The following is a 13,196-nucleotide window of genomic DNA, read 5'->3' as shown; positions in this document are numbered from 1 at the left end:
GAAGAATCTCCGAAGAAGTTTCATGATTTCATGAAGAGGTCGACGAGGTGGTAACCATCGTACGTGACAAACTTGCGCGAAACCTCCTCAATTTTTTATCACAAACTCCACATATGATATCATGACATCTTGATAAGTTTCATGATTTTCAGACTTCGTTTGATTTTTATAGAATTTAAAAACAACTCGACCGCAAGTTCGTGGTCATGTTTCGTGAACAAGATATTCAAAATTGGTGGTTTGTTCCTAGATACGGCCTCACATTATACTAAATAACATGAATATCATTTTTCCATTCATTTTTTTCATTATTCGAATGACTAGCCGTTATAATTTAAATTATCCAAGAAAATTCAATTAAATGAAATAAATTAAAGAAATATAGAAAAAGTCCGAGAAATATGCTATATTGGAACATGGAGTACCAGGTATTGTATGAGGACGGCAGAAAAAATTTGGAGGTAAAAAAAAAGCACCGCTTTGCCGAGTGTCAGGAGAAGACACTCGGCAAAGGAGCCCTCTTTGCCGAGTGCCAGGCCGGGTGGCAATCGGCAAAGAATTAAAAAAAAAATAAAAAATAATTTGCCGAGTGTCAGATCGGGGGCACTCGGCAAAGAATTTTTTAAAAAAAACTCTTTGCCGAGTGCCAGGCCAGGTGGCACTCGGCAAAGTATTAAAAAATTAAAAAAAAAACTTTGCCGAGTGCCAGATCGGGGGCACTCGACAAAGGAGGGATTTAACCCCGCCGGCTGGGCCGGCCCACACACACCGCACACACGCACACACGCACGCGCCAGCCCGCGCTAGCGCCAGTGCCGCCGCCACCCGCGCCCGCGCCGCCCGTGCCAGCGACGCCGCTGCCCGTGCGCCCGCGCCAGCGCCGCCCCCCGCGCCAGCGCCGCCGGAGGAGGAGGAGGAGGAGACGAGGAGAGGAGGAAGGAGGAAGAGAAGGAGGCCGCCGAAACAACGGCACCTTCGCCCTCACGCGCTCCTGCAGCGGCGCCGCAGCAACACCGCCGGGGCACGGCGTGGCCCCGCAGCAGCGGCGACCCGCATCTGGCCATCTCGGTCGCCATTCTGCAGTGGTGAGCCCCTATGCCGTCTCCGCCTGATGGACGTGGATGCATGAATAGATTAAGATGTCCTGGTTAGGGTGCCTTCGTGGACACTAGTTATGGTGCATAGTTACAAATATGAGGTTTAGCAAATCTGAGGACCAGCAGGAGGGGATCGACTACGATGATGCCTTCACCCTCGTGGCGTGCATGGAGTCAGTCCGTGTCCTCCTCGCGCTGGCAGCTCAAGAGGAGTGGTAAGCCCACCATATGGACGTGAAGTCCGCTTTCCTCAACGGAGACCTCAAGGAGGAGGTCTACGTGCGCCAGCCACCTGGCTACGCCATCGCTAGAGAAGAGGGGAAGGTGTACTGCCTGTGCAAGGCACTCTATGGCCTGCGCCAGGCACCACGCGCCTGGAATGCGAAGATCGACACCACACTCAAGAAGATGGGCTTCAAGCAGAGCACGCATGAGACGGCGGTGTACCGGTGGGGCAGCGGACGCAACGTTCTACTAGTTAGTGTCTACGTCGATGATCTAATCATCATCGGCGCTGAAGAGCAGAAGGTGGAGGTGTTCAAGGTGCAGATGAAGAAGGCGTTCGACATGAGCGATCTCGGCCTCCTCTGCTTCTACCTCGGCGTTGAAGTGCGCCAAGACGCCACTGGGATCACCCTCCGCCAAACCCACTACGCCAAGCATGATAGGCTACAATCTGGCCCACACCCCGATGGAGGAGAAGCTCAAGTTGAGTCAGAAGAGCACGACGGAGGAGGTTGATCCAACCCATTACCGGCGGCTAATCGGGAGCTTGTGCTACCTGGTCCATACCCGGCCAGACATCGCGTTCGCCGTCGGGTACATGAGCTGGTTCATGGAGCGGCCGACGATGGAGCATCTACAAGCGAATCCTGCGCTACATGGCGGGCACCCTTGACTACGGTCTTCACTACGGAAGGGCCCCTGACACGGCGCGGTTCATCGGCTACTGGGACAGCGACCTCGCCGGCGATGCGGATACCAACAAGAGCACAACCGGGACGATGTTCTTCCTTGGTGATTGCTTGGTCAGCTGGCTGTCCCTCAAGCAGAAGGTGGTGGCCCTCTCAAGCTGTGAAGCGGAGTACATCGCCACCACCACTGCCGCAACACAGGCGTTGTGGCTGTCAAGGATGCTGGCAGAGCTCCTTGGCTGGAAGGTGGATGTGGTTGAGCTAAAGGTGGACATCAAGTCTGCTCTAGCTCCGGCCAAGAACCCTATCTTCCATGAAAGAAGCAAGCACATCCGCATCAAGTACCACTTCATCAGAGATTGCTTGGAGGACGGAAGCATCAAGGCCAGCCACATTGCCACTACTGATCAGCTGGCTGTCATTCTCACCAAGTCATTGGGGAAGTCCAAGTTCCAGGAGATGAGAGAGAGGATTGGGCTACAACAGATCACCTCCAGTGCTCGGCACAAGGCTTAGGGTGAGATAGATAGATAAGCCTAGTGCTAAAGCACTTATATCATACTTTCCTGCACTTTTTACTTCCCTTGGCTTCCAACCCTAGTGTTAGGAATATGCTCAGCATCCACTTTAGTGATTGGAATATCCCCTTTGCCTATAAAGGGCAAGGGAGTGTCATTGTAAAAACAAGCCATTGCATTTCCATTCAATCCAAGCGGCAAAGGGCCAAGCTGCCCTCTGGTAGTTCCAGATCTGAATTTGAGATCCTGGCCAACAAGAGGAACTACAAGAGGCTTTAGAGGTGGTTCAGATTATAGATGTTGAGGATGAACTCATATGGGCACTAGAAGCTTCAGGAAAGTTCACTAGTAAGTCCCTATATAGACTGATGATAAACCCTGGTGAGGTTGATACCGGAATGAAGGACCTATGGGAGGTGAAAATGCCGCTGAAAATCAAAGTTTTCCTTTGGATGCTTTGGCATGATAGGGTCCAAACAGGAGAGCAGCTTAAGATAAGGAAGAGCAAGCACTCATAATTCTGCAAATACTGTAGGCGTCTTGAGACAAGAGATCATCTTTTCTTTAACTGCCACATCACTCAGGTTATTTGGGTCTGGGTTCGAATTAGCTTGAGATGGGCTCAGAGGCCTGTCTCCTTATCTAACTTCCAAGACATGTTAGATGCCGGTGAGATAAAGAGATCTAAGAGTGTGTCTTTATGTTTGTTAGCTGGCCTTGTTTGGTGTATCTGGAAAACCAGGAATGATTGGGTGTTTAACAAAAGGTTAATCAAATCACCTAAAGTCATCGCTTACCAGATTGTGGGTATTTTGAAGCAGTGGAAGAAGATGCTCAAGGTGAAAGATCAAGGGCTGATGGAGGATGCTATTCTAAAGCTCCAGGAGGAGCTACGAGCCTGGTGATCAAGGGTTGCTGAAAAGCTTTGATGGCTAATGGAGGATGGATGCTAGTCATCTCTCTTTTGTTTTTTAAGTTTTTCTAGTTGCTTTTTCTGTTTTCGTTTCTTACAGGTGGAGAGGTGCTATGTAATGTTGGATCTTAAAAACTGCCATTGTAAGCTGGTATCCCCAGCACTACCGTTTGCTTTCAATATAAGCAGGGTCGAAGCCTTCAGTCTAATCAGAATCTGGATCATTGATTCGATTAACATGTTCAGCAAATAGTGGCTATCCAAAAGATCGTCATCTACATTCAGCACCAGTGTCACGACCCCCAACGGTCGTTCCAACTTGAACTCTTCAGCACAATTTCTATCGGCTCCCAGCTTCTTCAGTATCAAACAATTAGCCTTCTGCCCTAACTCTTGAGCAAGTATCAAAGAAAGCCACATATTCATTTATATCTCTTTCTTGTCTTCTGCCCATGTATGCCAGTAATACCACTTCTTCAAATCATGATATAGCATGGGGACCTCCAGGCCACAAGAGCATGTAGGGCTCCTTTATTTCCGTGGTGTCACCAAGTGCGGACGCCGCCTAGCTCCCCTACCAAATTGTATGCGTGCTCGCACTCTGGCAGACGCGCTATGGCCACCGCGGGCTGCATCTCCCACGGATTGGTGGCCGACGACTCCACCGTGATGTGGCCTGCATCATATGGCGCCTTCTTGCGTTTAACCAGATGGCTCCCTTCTGCCTTTGTTCACCTGATGGCGAACCAGGCCATCCTCGACACCTTCTAGGGTGCGCACCGCATTGACATCCTTGATGGCTTGGCATCGCGTATAACATGTTGTATAACCAATTTAGTGAGCCTGGGCAACACGAGCACATTGCACCATCATCATCACTACTAATAATTTTAGAACAAAATGTTTTTGAGTTATCACTACTAATAAATTTTTGGAACTATAAGGAGGATTAGATACTTATAAGATTAATACCTTTGGATTTTTTTCCCGTAGATGTTGGTCCACTGCTTTGTCGCTCTGTGTCTGCAGATGACCACCTGATTCCTCATCTTACCATAATTGATGGATGTGACCATTTATTTCCTTGAAAGAAAATAAGCCGAAAAGCAACTGGACCTTTCACTTGTACTGCACAATGGCTACGTGCCTACGCTTGAGTTATTTTTCCCCCTGATTTTACTGGGATGGTTAATCACGTATTGAACAGTAAGAAGACACATCTCTGTCTTCTTTCTGATGTGTTGAAAAGTGACTGATATGTGGACATTCGTAAACTACAATAAAAAATAAAAATCCAGAGGTTCATGTAATTTGCTAATGAGAAAACTCCTATACTTGCATTCTTGCCAAATGAAACTAACATTATTATTGCTTTCACATACGTGCGTACAATAATCCATTGCAACATCCTTTAAGCAAAAAGATGGTAAAATAGTACAAAAGTATGCAAACTCCTGCAAGTGAAATCCTCTATGGTTACCCCAAACACCAATGGATCCCATCCCATAGTATAATATGAAAACAGTAAATAAAGATCATGTACTGTGTGATGACAAAGTAGTTAGTGCAAATATGAAGGAACAAAATAGAATTACCATGGATAGCTTTGCAGGGTCGACATACATTACTTCGATGTACGCAAAAGCTTCATAATCTTCTCATCTGATTCACACCACTGAACTAGTTCGGGGCAGTCTGAAATATTTAGTCTTTGGAGGTTGGTGAGTTGTTTTATGCTCTCAGGCAGTCTCTTGATTCCTGGGCAGTTAGATATATGAAGTTGCACTAATGTCTCCAGGGAAGAGAGACCTCAAAGGATATCCAGTGAGCTAGATGTCATGTCACTGCAGTTCTCGATCCATAATGTTTTGAGGGCTGGGAGGTGAAGAACTAATCTACACTGATGGAGTACATTGGAGGAGAAGGAAGCTTCAACGTGCACGCTCTCTCCCCCTAACGATATTGCATTATCACTACTTCCAATGTGCCAGCTGTCTCCACCTATAGGGGGGCATATGGTTTGAAACGCAAAATGGGGCACTGGCTTATAACCAATTCCCTGAGCATGGGCAACACGAGCACATTTCCGCCATCCTCATCACTGTAGCCTATCGTGTTCCACTCTTGTAGGTTACCATCTGCTCTAGATAAAATTGCATCAGTGCCTGAAACGCTCTTGTGCCGCCATACAAATCCCCGCCAATCTCTCTGATACTGTGCATTTGTTTGATTACCAGACATCCTATGTTTGGCAACTGACCGAGTGGTGGTAGGGCGCTGCACCAGGGAAGCTCCTTTAGTGAAACATAACTTAGTTGAGGTAAATAGCTAGTAATGCCCATCATCCAGGACGGAAATGTTAAGCTATTATAACCTTGTAGACAAAATGATTGTAAATTACCTGGGGGCACTAGTTCCGTGAGCACTTCTATGTCCTCCACAAATCTCTTTGCATCTCTAGTCCACTCAAATTTCAGATCATAGATCATTCGTTTCTCCAATAGTTTAACCGTTTTCGCCTCCTCAACGGACTTCACATTTTCAAGACTGCTGATCTCCAAGACAGTGGGGTCCTCATCTTTGAGCAGAACAAGATTGCTGCTATGTTCGCCATCACCAGTACGGACCACAAAGTGTGGTAATAGAACTGAGCTGCTGTTGAATTGAGGTAACGTGGACTTATCCAACTCATCGCAGCCCATGGTATTTAGAAACTTTAGGCTGTCATTTTCAGATATACTTTTGGGCCGCCACAGTAGGTAGCTGCAATACGAGAGGTCTAGTGTATGCAGCTTCTTGAGCTTACCAAACGCATCAGGTACAGTGTGAAACTCAAAATTAAGAGACAAATCGAGATGCTCTAGATTGGTGAGGTTACTGATCCACTCCAGGAAACTGTCGCTTACTGACTGGCCTCCACAGAAATACACCGAATTTGATAAATTTAAAAAGCGTAGTTCTATAAGCTTGTTCATGGCTTCCTGTAAGAATTTGGAGCTCATGTGTCTTGATCACCGACGCTGGTCATTTCCTGCAAGAAAGCACTCGGACGCTGGTCTCAACTGGACCGGAGCGTCCGATCAGTGGAAGCAGTGAAGACACCGGTGTCGGTCTTCGACCGGACACTGGCTGGGTGCGTCCGGTCCCGCTGACGTGGTAGCGCACAGAGGAAACGATGAGTGACCGGTCATTGGGCGAGTTCGGTCGGGCGTGACCGGACGCATCCGGTCGCGAGTGGAACCTTACTAGAAATGACCAAACGCTGGGGTCCTGCATCCGGTCATGATCAAACTGACGCGTCCGGTCATCACTTGACCGTTGAGATCGGGCGATCAGTGTTTGAAGCCGATGACAAGTGGCAAGCATCGGGCGACCGGACGCTGGGGTCCTGCGTCCGGTCGATTTGACCGGAGCGTCTGGTCACCCCGAGCAGTGCCCAGTGATGGGGTACAACGGCTTTATTTTGTGGGAGCTCTCTATTTAAGCCCCTTGGCCGGCTCAAGTTCACTCTCTTGGCCATTTGCATTGACATAGCAACCGTGTGAGCTTAGCCAAAGCCCTTCCACTCATCTCCATCATTGATTCATCATCTTTGTGAGATTGGGAGAGAATCCAAGTGCATTGCTTGAGTGTTTGCATCTAGAGGCACTTGGTGTTCGTGTTTCGCTGCGGGATTCGCATGTTACTCTTGGTGGTTGCCGCCACCTAGACGGTTTGGAGCAGCGAGGATCGTCGAGTGGAGGTTGGTGATTGTCTCCGGCTCTGATTATGGTGATTGTGAGGGGTTCTTGACTTTTCCCCGGCGGAGAGCCAAAAGGTACTCTAGTGAATTGCTCGTGGCTTGTGTGATCCTCATCTTGTGTTGGTTGTGCGGCACCCTATTGAGGGTTTGACGTGTGATGCCAATTAGCATGTGAACCTCCAAGCGAGTAAATCGCCACAACAAGGACTAGCTTGCCGGCAAGCAAGTGAACCTTGGTAAAAAATCATTATGTTATCATTTGATTCCGAGGTGATTGGTCTTCATTGATATTGATTCTTGTGATTGATTGGTTCATTCCTCGACTCGGCGGTATAACCATCTTGCTCTCTCTCTTTACATTACCGCAAACTAGTTATCAAGCTCTTTAGTGTAGCTAGTTGTGAGAGCTTGTTAGTTTGGTTAGTGTGGCTCTTTAGTTATCCTTTGAGAGCACACTAACTTAGTGTAGTGACATAACCATTGCGTGGTTAGAAACTATAGAAACTAGAATTATGGTAGGTGGCTTGCATTTTAGTAGGCTAGCGCAACACTTGCTTCGCCTCATAATTGTCTAACCGGTTTGTTAAGTGTTGTTGTAGAAATTTTTAATAGGCTATTCACCCCCCTCTAGTCATTAGGACCTTTCACCATGGCCGCGCACGGCGGCGAGGCTACGGCTGACTGGCGGTGGATGCTTCGCACGCGCGCGAGTACGCGGCGGCGTCGAGTAATTGGTCATGGTCGCACACACCCGTCCACGTGCAGACCGATGGCGGCGACAGTTCATCAGGACGACGAGCTCATTCCAGCGCAAAGATGAAGTACTAGAACCCAAAACGCAATGCGATGAGCAATGGGGGCTTACCATAGTCCTAGCCGAGGGATGGGTCAAGGCGGAAAAGGCTGGAGCTGCGCTGGCCACATGAGCAGCAGTGGTGGCGCTGGTGCACCGCGGCAACGGCGGTGTTTCCATTGCTATGAAGTCCCGCCGGTGAAATTGCTTCATGGGCAATGCCGTGACATCAGTGAGGAACCAAAACATCAAGAATAAGCAAGAGGAAGCAAGGAAGGAGAGGAAACCATGGCTGAGCTCAGTGCGGTGCCCATGGTGGCCAGCAGCGATGGTGATGCTTCGTGCGCGCTCTCTAGTGGACGATTTCCACCACGATTTTGTTCATGAGCAAGCTAGAAACCTAAAGCACTCCTAGCTGGAAGGAATTGGATGGAAATGCTTTGTGCTCGACGAATTTGGAGGAGAGGGAGGGACAGTCATGGTGACTAGCGACGACGAAAATGACTTAAAGGCTCTGAGCTGGGCGGGTTGGCGAACTGACTGGTCGAGTGATCAGGGTGTAGGGTAGGGGCGCATGTGGCACAGCGTGGCTGGCAGGGGCACGCCTGTGCGCGCACAGGAGAGGGAGTGGCACGGCGTGGGCAGTACGCGGCAACAGCAGCTCGAGTAGGTGGGATGAATGGTTGTGAATGAGCGCTGCAGCGACCGAACGGCAACGGACAAGAGCACCTCCTGGAACGCGCGCATGGACAGCATTACGGTCGACAGCAGCTACGCATGAGTTTTAAAGTGAACGAAAAACTACCAACGATCATGATTGCGGTTCAACTAATTCCACGATTCTAAAGTTGATCTTATGCTATCTAACCGAGAAATCCGCACAACAAAAGGACCACCCGAGAGGAAGATACATGCGTGCCTAGATGAGTTCGTCTTCAAAATTCTGGTTCACAACAGAGCGTTGACACATAGCTCGCAGCGTGTTCCAATGAACTTAGGCAAGCTTTTCCGAGCTCCACGTGACACTCAACACGACTATAACCTACACCATTCTCGAGTGCTCACCTTGGGACAACCAACAATACAAAACATGAATCTAGTGTTTAAGAAATTTAATCAAAATTTCAATGCCCAAACGGCATCATCGTTAGGTTTCCAGACTTAAATCGTTTAGTTCTAGAAGCTGAAATTATATTCCACTTTTAATTCTTGAGCTATCAAAAATACCATGGAACAACATCTACTCACCAAATCAACAGTTGCATTTTCACCTACTAAACTTGCACTTCAAATTTTATTTAAGTACCAATTACAAGTTATATTTTATTTTTGTTTATAAAAATTGTTTTTCGTGCCAAACGATTAAAACTATCCGTCTATTTCCTTGTCGGGATTTTCATTAGCACCTTTATGCGAGTTTTAACTCTAACACCCAAGAAACCTGCCTTGATAATTTCTCTTAGGCCTTAATCTAGGTGCTAAGTGAGCTCGTAAAACTAGAAGTGTTACAATCTAGTCCTTCCCTTCTCGAACAACCTTCACTTCTTGGGCCTTAGTCATTGGCCCATGCCAGGCCCATTTCCATCCTAGGGTCTTGGCGCTGTTAGAGCTCCCCTCATTTAGGCGGGAACCGTAGGGCCTTCGCCCAGAATGCCGGAGCCTCCACCCGTAGTCTTCGACCTCTGCCAAGGAGCTCTCCAGTGTCTTCAGAGTCTGTACCTGGACCTCCGCCTCACCGGTGATTGGAGGCAAAGGCTTCCCTTGGTGCTTTCACATTTCGACCTCCGCCATGCCGGTGGTCATATTCGAAGGCTCCTTCCTTTGTACCTATGTGCCAAGAAAACATGTGGACAATTGTTGCTATATAGGAGCCTCCGCCACTCATATGTCTATGTCCCAACAGTTCCCCCCTTGAGGGCATGGTATGATGCGAGCGGTGTTGATGGTCACTAACATCAATTATAAACCATCAACATAACCTGCATATATGCTTAATTCTATCACCAAACATAGGTATAGGGGTTTAAACTAATAAATTCCACAAGTTTTGGTGAATTTGTTTTTTCAGTAGGGTTTATCCAGAAAACCGTCATGGGGGACCTATTCACCAAAGGAAATTACGGAATTCCACTATGTAATCAATGTGGGAAGAATCTAGAAAACACTAGAAGGCAAATCACCAAAGCGGAGCCCGTGTCTCTGACATGTAGGGGCTGGCCGGCCCCACCTAGAGGGCGCCCGACCTATGGGCCCCCTATGTCAGCCTCCCATTGCTATGTCGGTTCTCCACCACCTCCTAGGTTGCATCTATGCCGTCCTTTAAGTCGGTTTGATCCAAGGGCTCACGTTGGACTCTCCGGGCTATATATACCAGCCCCTGCCACCCCCTGGGAGCCATCCTAAAACCCTAATTCATATTCTCCTTATCAGGATCAGAGACAGCTATCAAGAGAAGATTAGTCCTCAATAGGATCTAGTCTTATAAAGATAAATAGTGAGATGGAGAGTGAGGGAAGAGTTTGGAGGAGGTGCCGTCCTGTTGGTGCCCTCTCTACGGCTTGTACCTTGGTGGATACAAGTTCTATCTGAGCTTGCCTTTGAGATTTCTTTGGTAATCAACTTCTGATTCAAGTGAGTAATTGTTTACATTGTTCATCATGATCATGACTCTCTTGAGTGCTTTAATCTATAGACGCAATAGGTTAAAGTAATAATCGTACGTGTAAGCATGGTGCTTAGACTTAGGTTAATCGTGGATGAACCCTGCATTCCGGATGGTGGTAGATCGCGTGTGTGACATCAGTTCTATATAGCATATACTATATAGCTTCGTTGATCCTTTGTAGTCCACCTCCCATCTGTAGGCGCAAGTAGGATGTGGTTACGAAGAAAAGCATCCTCTGCTGGCGTCTTTTCCTAGTAATGTCCCTAGTTGAATAGTGGAAGACATAGCTTACCCAAGTCAGAACTAGGGAACCTTAGTTTTCCTCTCTACGCTCCTATTTATCTCAACCTTGTTGCTACCCATAGTTAAGTTAGATCGTAGTTAGTCTCACATGTTTTCCTATGGATACGATACTTAGAATACTTCCGGGTGAAAGCTACATCGGTATCGGTGCGCTTGCATATTTATCTGTGTGCGTTAAAATATACCAACAAGCTTTCTAGCGCCGTTGCCGGGGACACAATTGCTGAATTTACTTTGAGCCTAGCTTAACATTTTATCTTTTATTCTTTCTTTTATTTTACTTTTTCTTTTAGCATGGATTCCACTCCTATCTATCAATATGCTAAACCCACGAGCACAAGCCTAGAGCCACCAAAATCTTCAGAGCCTATCCTAACACCTAGCTACGAGCTGTGCCCATGTTTTATAAAATTGATACGAGACAAATCCTTCTCGGGAGAAGGCAATGAAAACCTATACTCACACCTACAACAGTTTGAACAAACCTATGCATGCTTGTGTATCGCTGGCATGTCTGACAAAACTGTAAGATGGAAGTTGTTTCCATTCTCTTTGACGGGAAGAGCTAAACATTGGTACAGTCGAACCGTAGGAAGTATGCAAGGAGATTGGGAAACATTATGCTTTAAATTTTGTTTATGTTTCTTTCCCATCTCTAAAGTGGTTAGCCTTCAGAAAGAGGTTCTAAATTTTAAACAACTAAAAGAAGAATATCTTGGTACATTGTGGGATCGTTTTAATGAACTCATCATCACTGGCCCAGACCTTGCCATTCAAGACCCTATACTTCTTCAACACTTTTACATGGGTCTTAGCAAGGATTCCATGGAATCACTTGATGCATCCTCTAGAGGAGCTTTCCTCCATTTGTCTACTAGTGAAGCAAGGGCTAAGCTTGATAGAATTAGTGGAAAGACTCCCTGCACTAGCATTCATAATGAACTTCCTGAGAAAGAGAAGATATCATCTCCTGATCAAGAAGAGGAAGTTTCGATAGCCAAATCACAACCACTTCAATCCCAAGGTTTAGCTATCAATCCTGAACCATCTTATAGGAATCATGAAGGCCACAATGATGACCAAAAAGAGTAATGACAATGGCTGGAATGTATTAAGAACTTGTATGCCATTGCTAAAGAATGGATGGACAAGGATGAAGCCTTATGGGTAGAATCCAAACTTGGCCTAGATTCAAACAGCAAGCTTAAATCAATATCTTTAATAAACACGACTCATCCAAGTTTGGAGGAAGCCTTAGATAAGACCAACTCGAGAATCACCAATCCAAGGGAAATCTTGGACAATAAAATGACCAATGAATGTCATAGGCATGAAATGATGGAGACAATGTTGTTACCTATAGACATTCATAAATAATCAACCCTGGAGCTTGAAAAGGAAGATTACATCAGTGAGCAGGGAAGCTACTTCATTAACACCTCATCAAATCCATGCCCGCATGATAAATCTTCTGAATCAATTGGTCTCTCTAACATTGCCACACACAAGATCTTTAACACCCTCATTCTCCTTGCTCATAAAGACTTTGAAATGGTGGTTGTAGATGCATATGTTTATCATAAATATTAAAGATCTCGTTGTGTGAATCTTGAGATAGGTACACAAAAGTTGATGTTGGAGGGCAAACCACTTCACCAACTTGAGTGCAATTAGAAGGTTTCCCAAGGACGAGCTTTTATCCTAAAGCAAGCACTTTCGGGAGATAACATGAGCTTTCACTTTCGTTATAATGCCCTTGTGAAATGAGTATAGAAATATAATTGTGAAAATATTCCTTTGGGTATTTTTGTCACTAACCATTCTAGGTTTGGAGCAAAAAGAATGAAGGATGTCGACTCAAGGTATGTCCAACCAATCATCATGCAACATTGAATCACATCCATCCAAACTTGACATTGCCATGCAAAATTCAAGCCTAGGGGATGGGCTTCTATGAAAAATCTTATGCCATATTGCTAATTCATCTTGGTTGTCTCTACCTTTAAATCATGCTCAATAACAATCATGCTCTTTCATCTTCAATTGAATAAATCTCTATAATGCTTGCATGCTATCTTTGTTTACTATAGTATGTTCAAGGTTTGGAATATGTTCATACATCTTTTAAATTAAGCATGGAGCTTAGTTTAGGGGTGTCGATTCTACTTCCAAAGGCTTTTAAATTAAACATGGTGCTTAGGTTAAAATGCCTTCCTGAATCAAATTAGACATGGTGTCTAGGTTGATTTTT

At 46.2% G+C, this 13,196-nt stretch overlaps 1 protein-coding gene across 1 annotated transcript; it reads right to left on the bottom strand.

Annotated features, from left to right (window-relative positions):
* Positions 1-5,066: 5,066 nt before the first annotated feature.
* On the bottom strand, positions 5,067-6,417 carry LOC136488791 (putative disease resistance protein RGA1). The gene is made up of 2 exons (XM_066485606.1): positions 5,844-6,417; positions 5,067-5,200 (listed from the first exon to the last, which is right to left on the bottom strand). The coding sequence occupies exons 1-2, from the start codon at positions 6,415-6,417 to the stop codon at positions 5,067-5,069; spliced, it is 708 nt and encodes a 235-aa protein (XP_066341703.1).
* Positions 6,418-13,196: the final 6,779 nt, after the last annotated feature.

The sequence above is a fragment of the Miscanthus floridulus genome, chromosome 10 (assembly GCF_019320115.1).
Source record: "Miscanthus floridulus cultivar M001 chromosome 10, ASM1932011v1, whole genome shotgun sequence".
NCBI classification, from domain to species: domain Eukaryota; kingdom Viridiplantae; phylum Streptophyta; class Magnoliopsida; order Poales; family Poaceae; genus Miscanthus; species Miscanthus floridulus.
The sequence above is the reverse complement of the archived record's forward strand: the minus strand, read 5'-3'. Positions and strand labels throughout refer to the sequence as shown.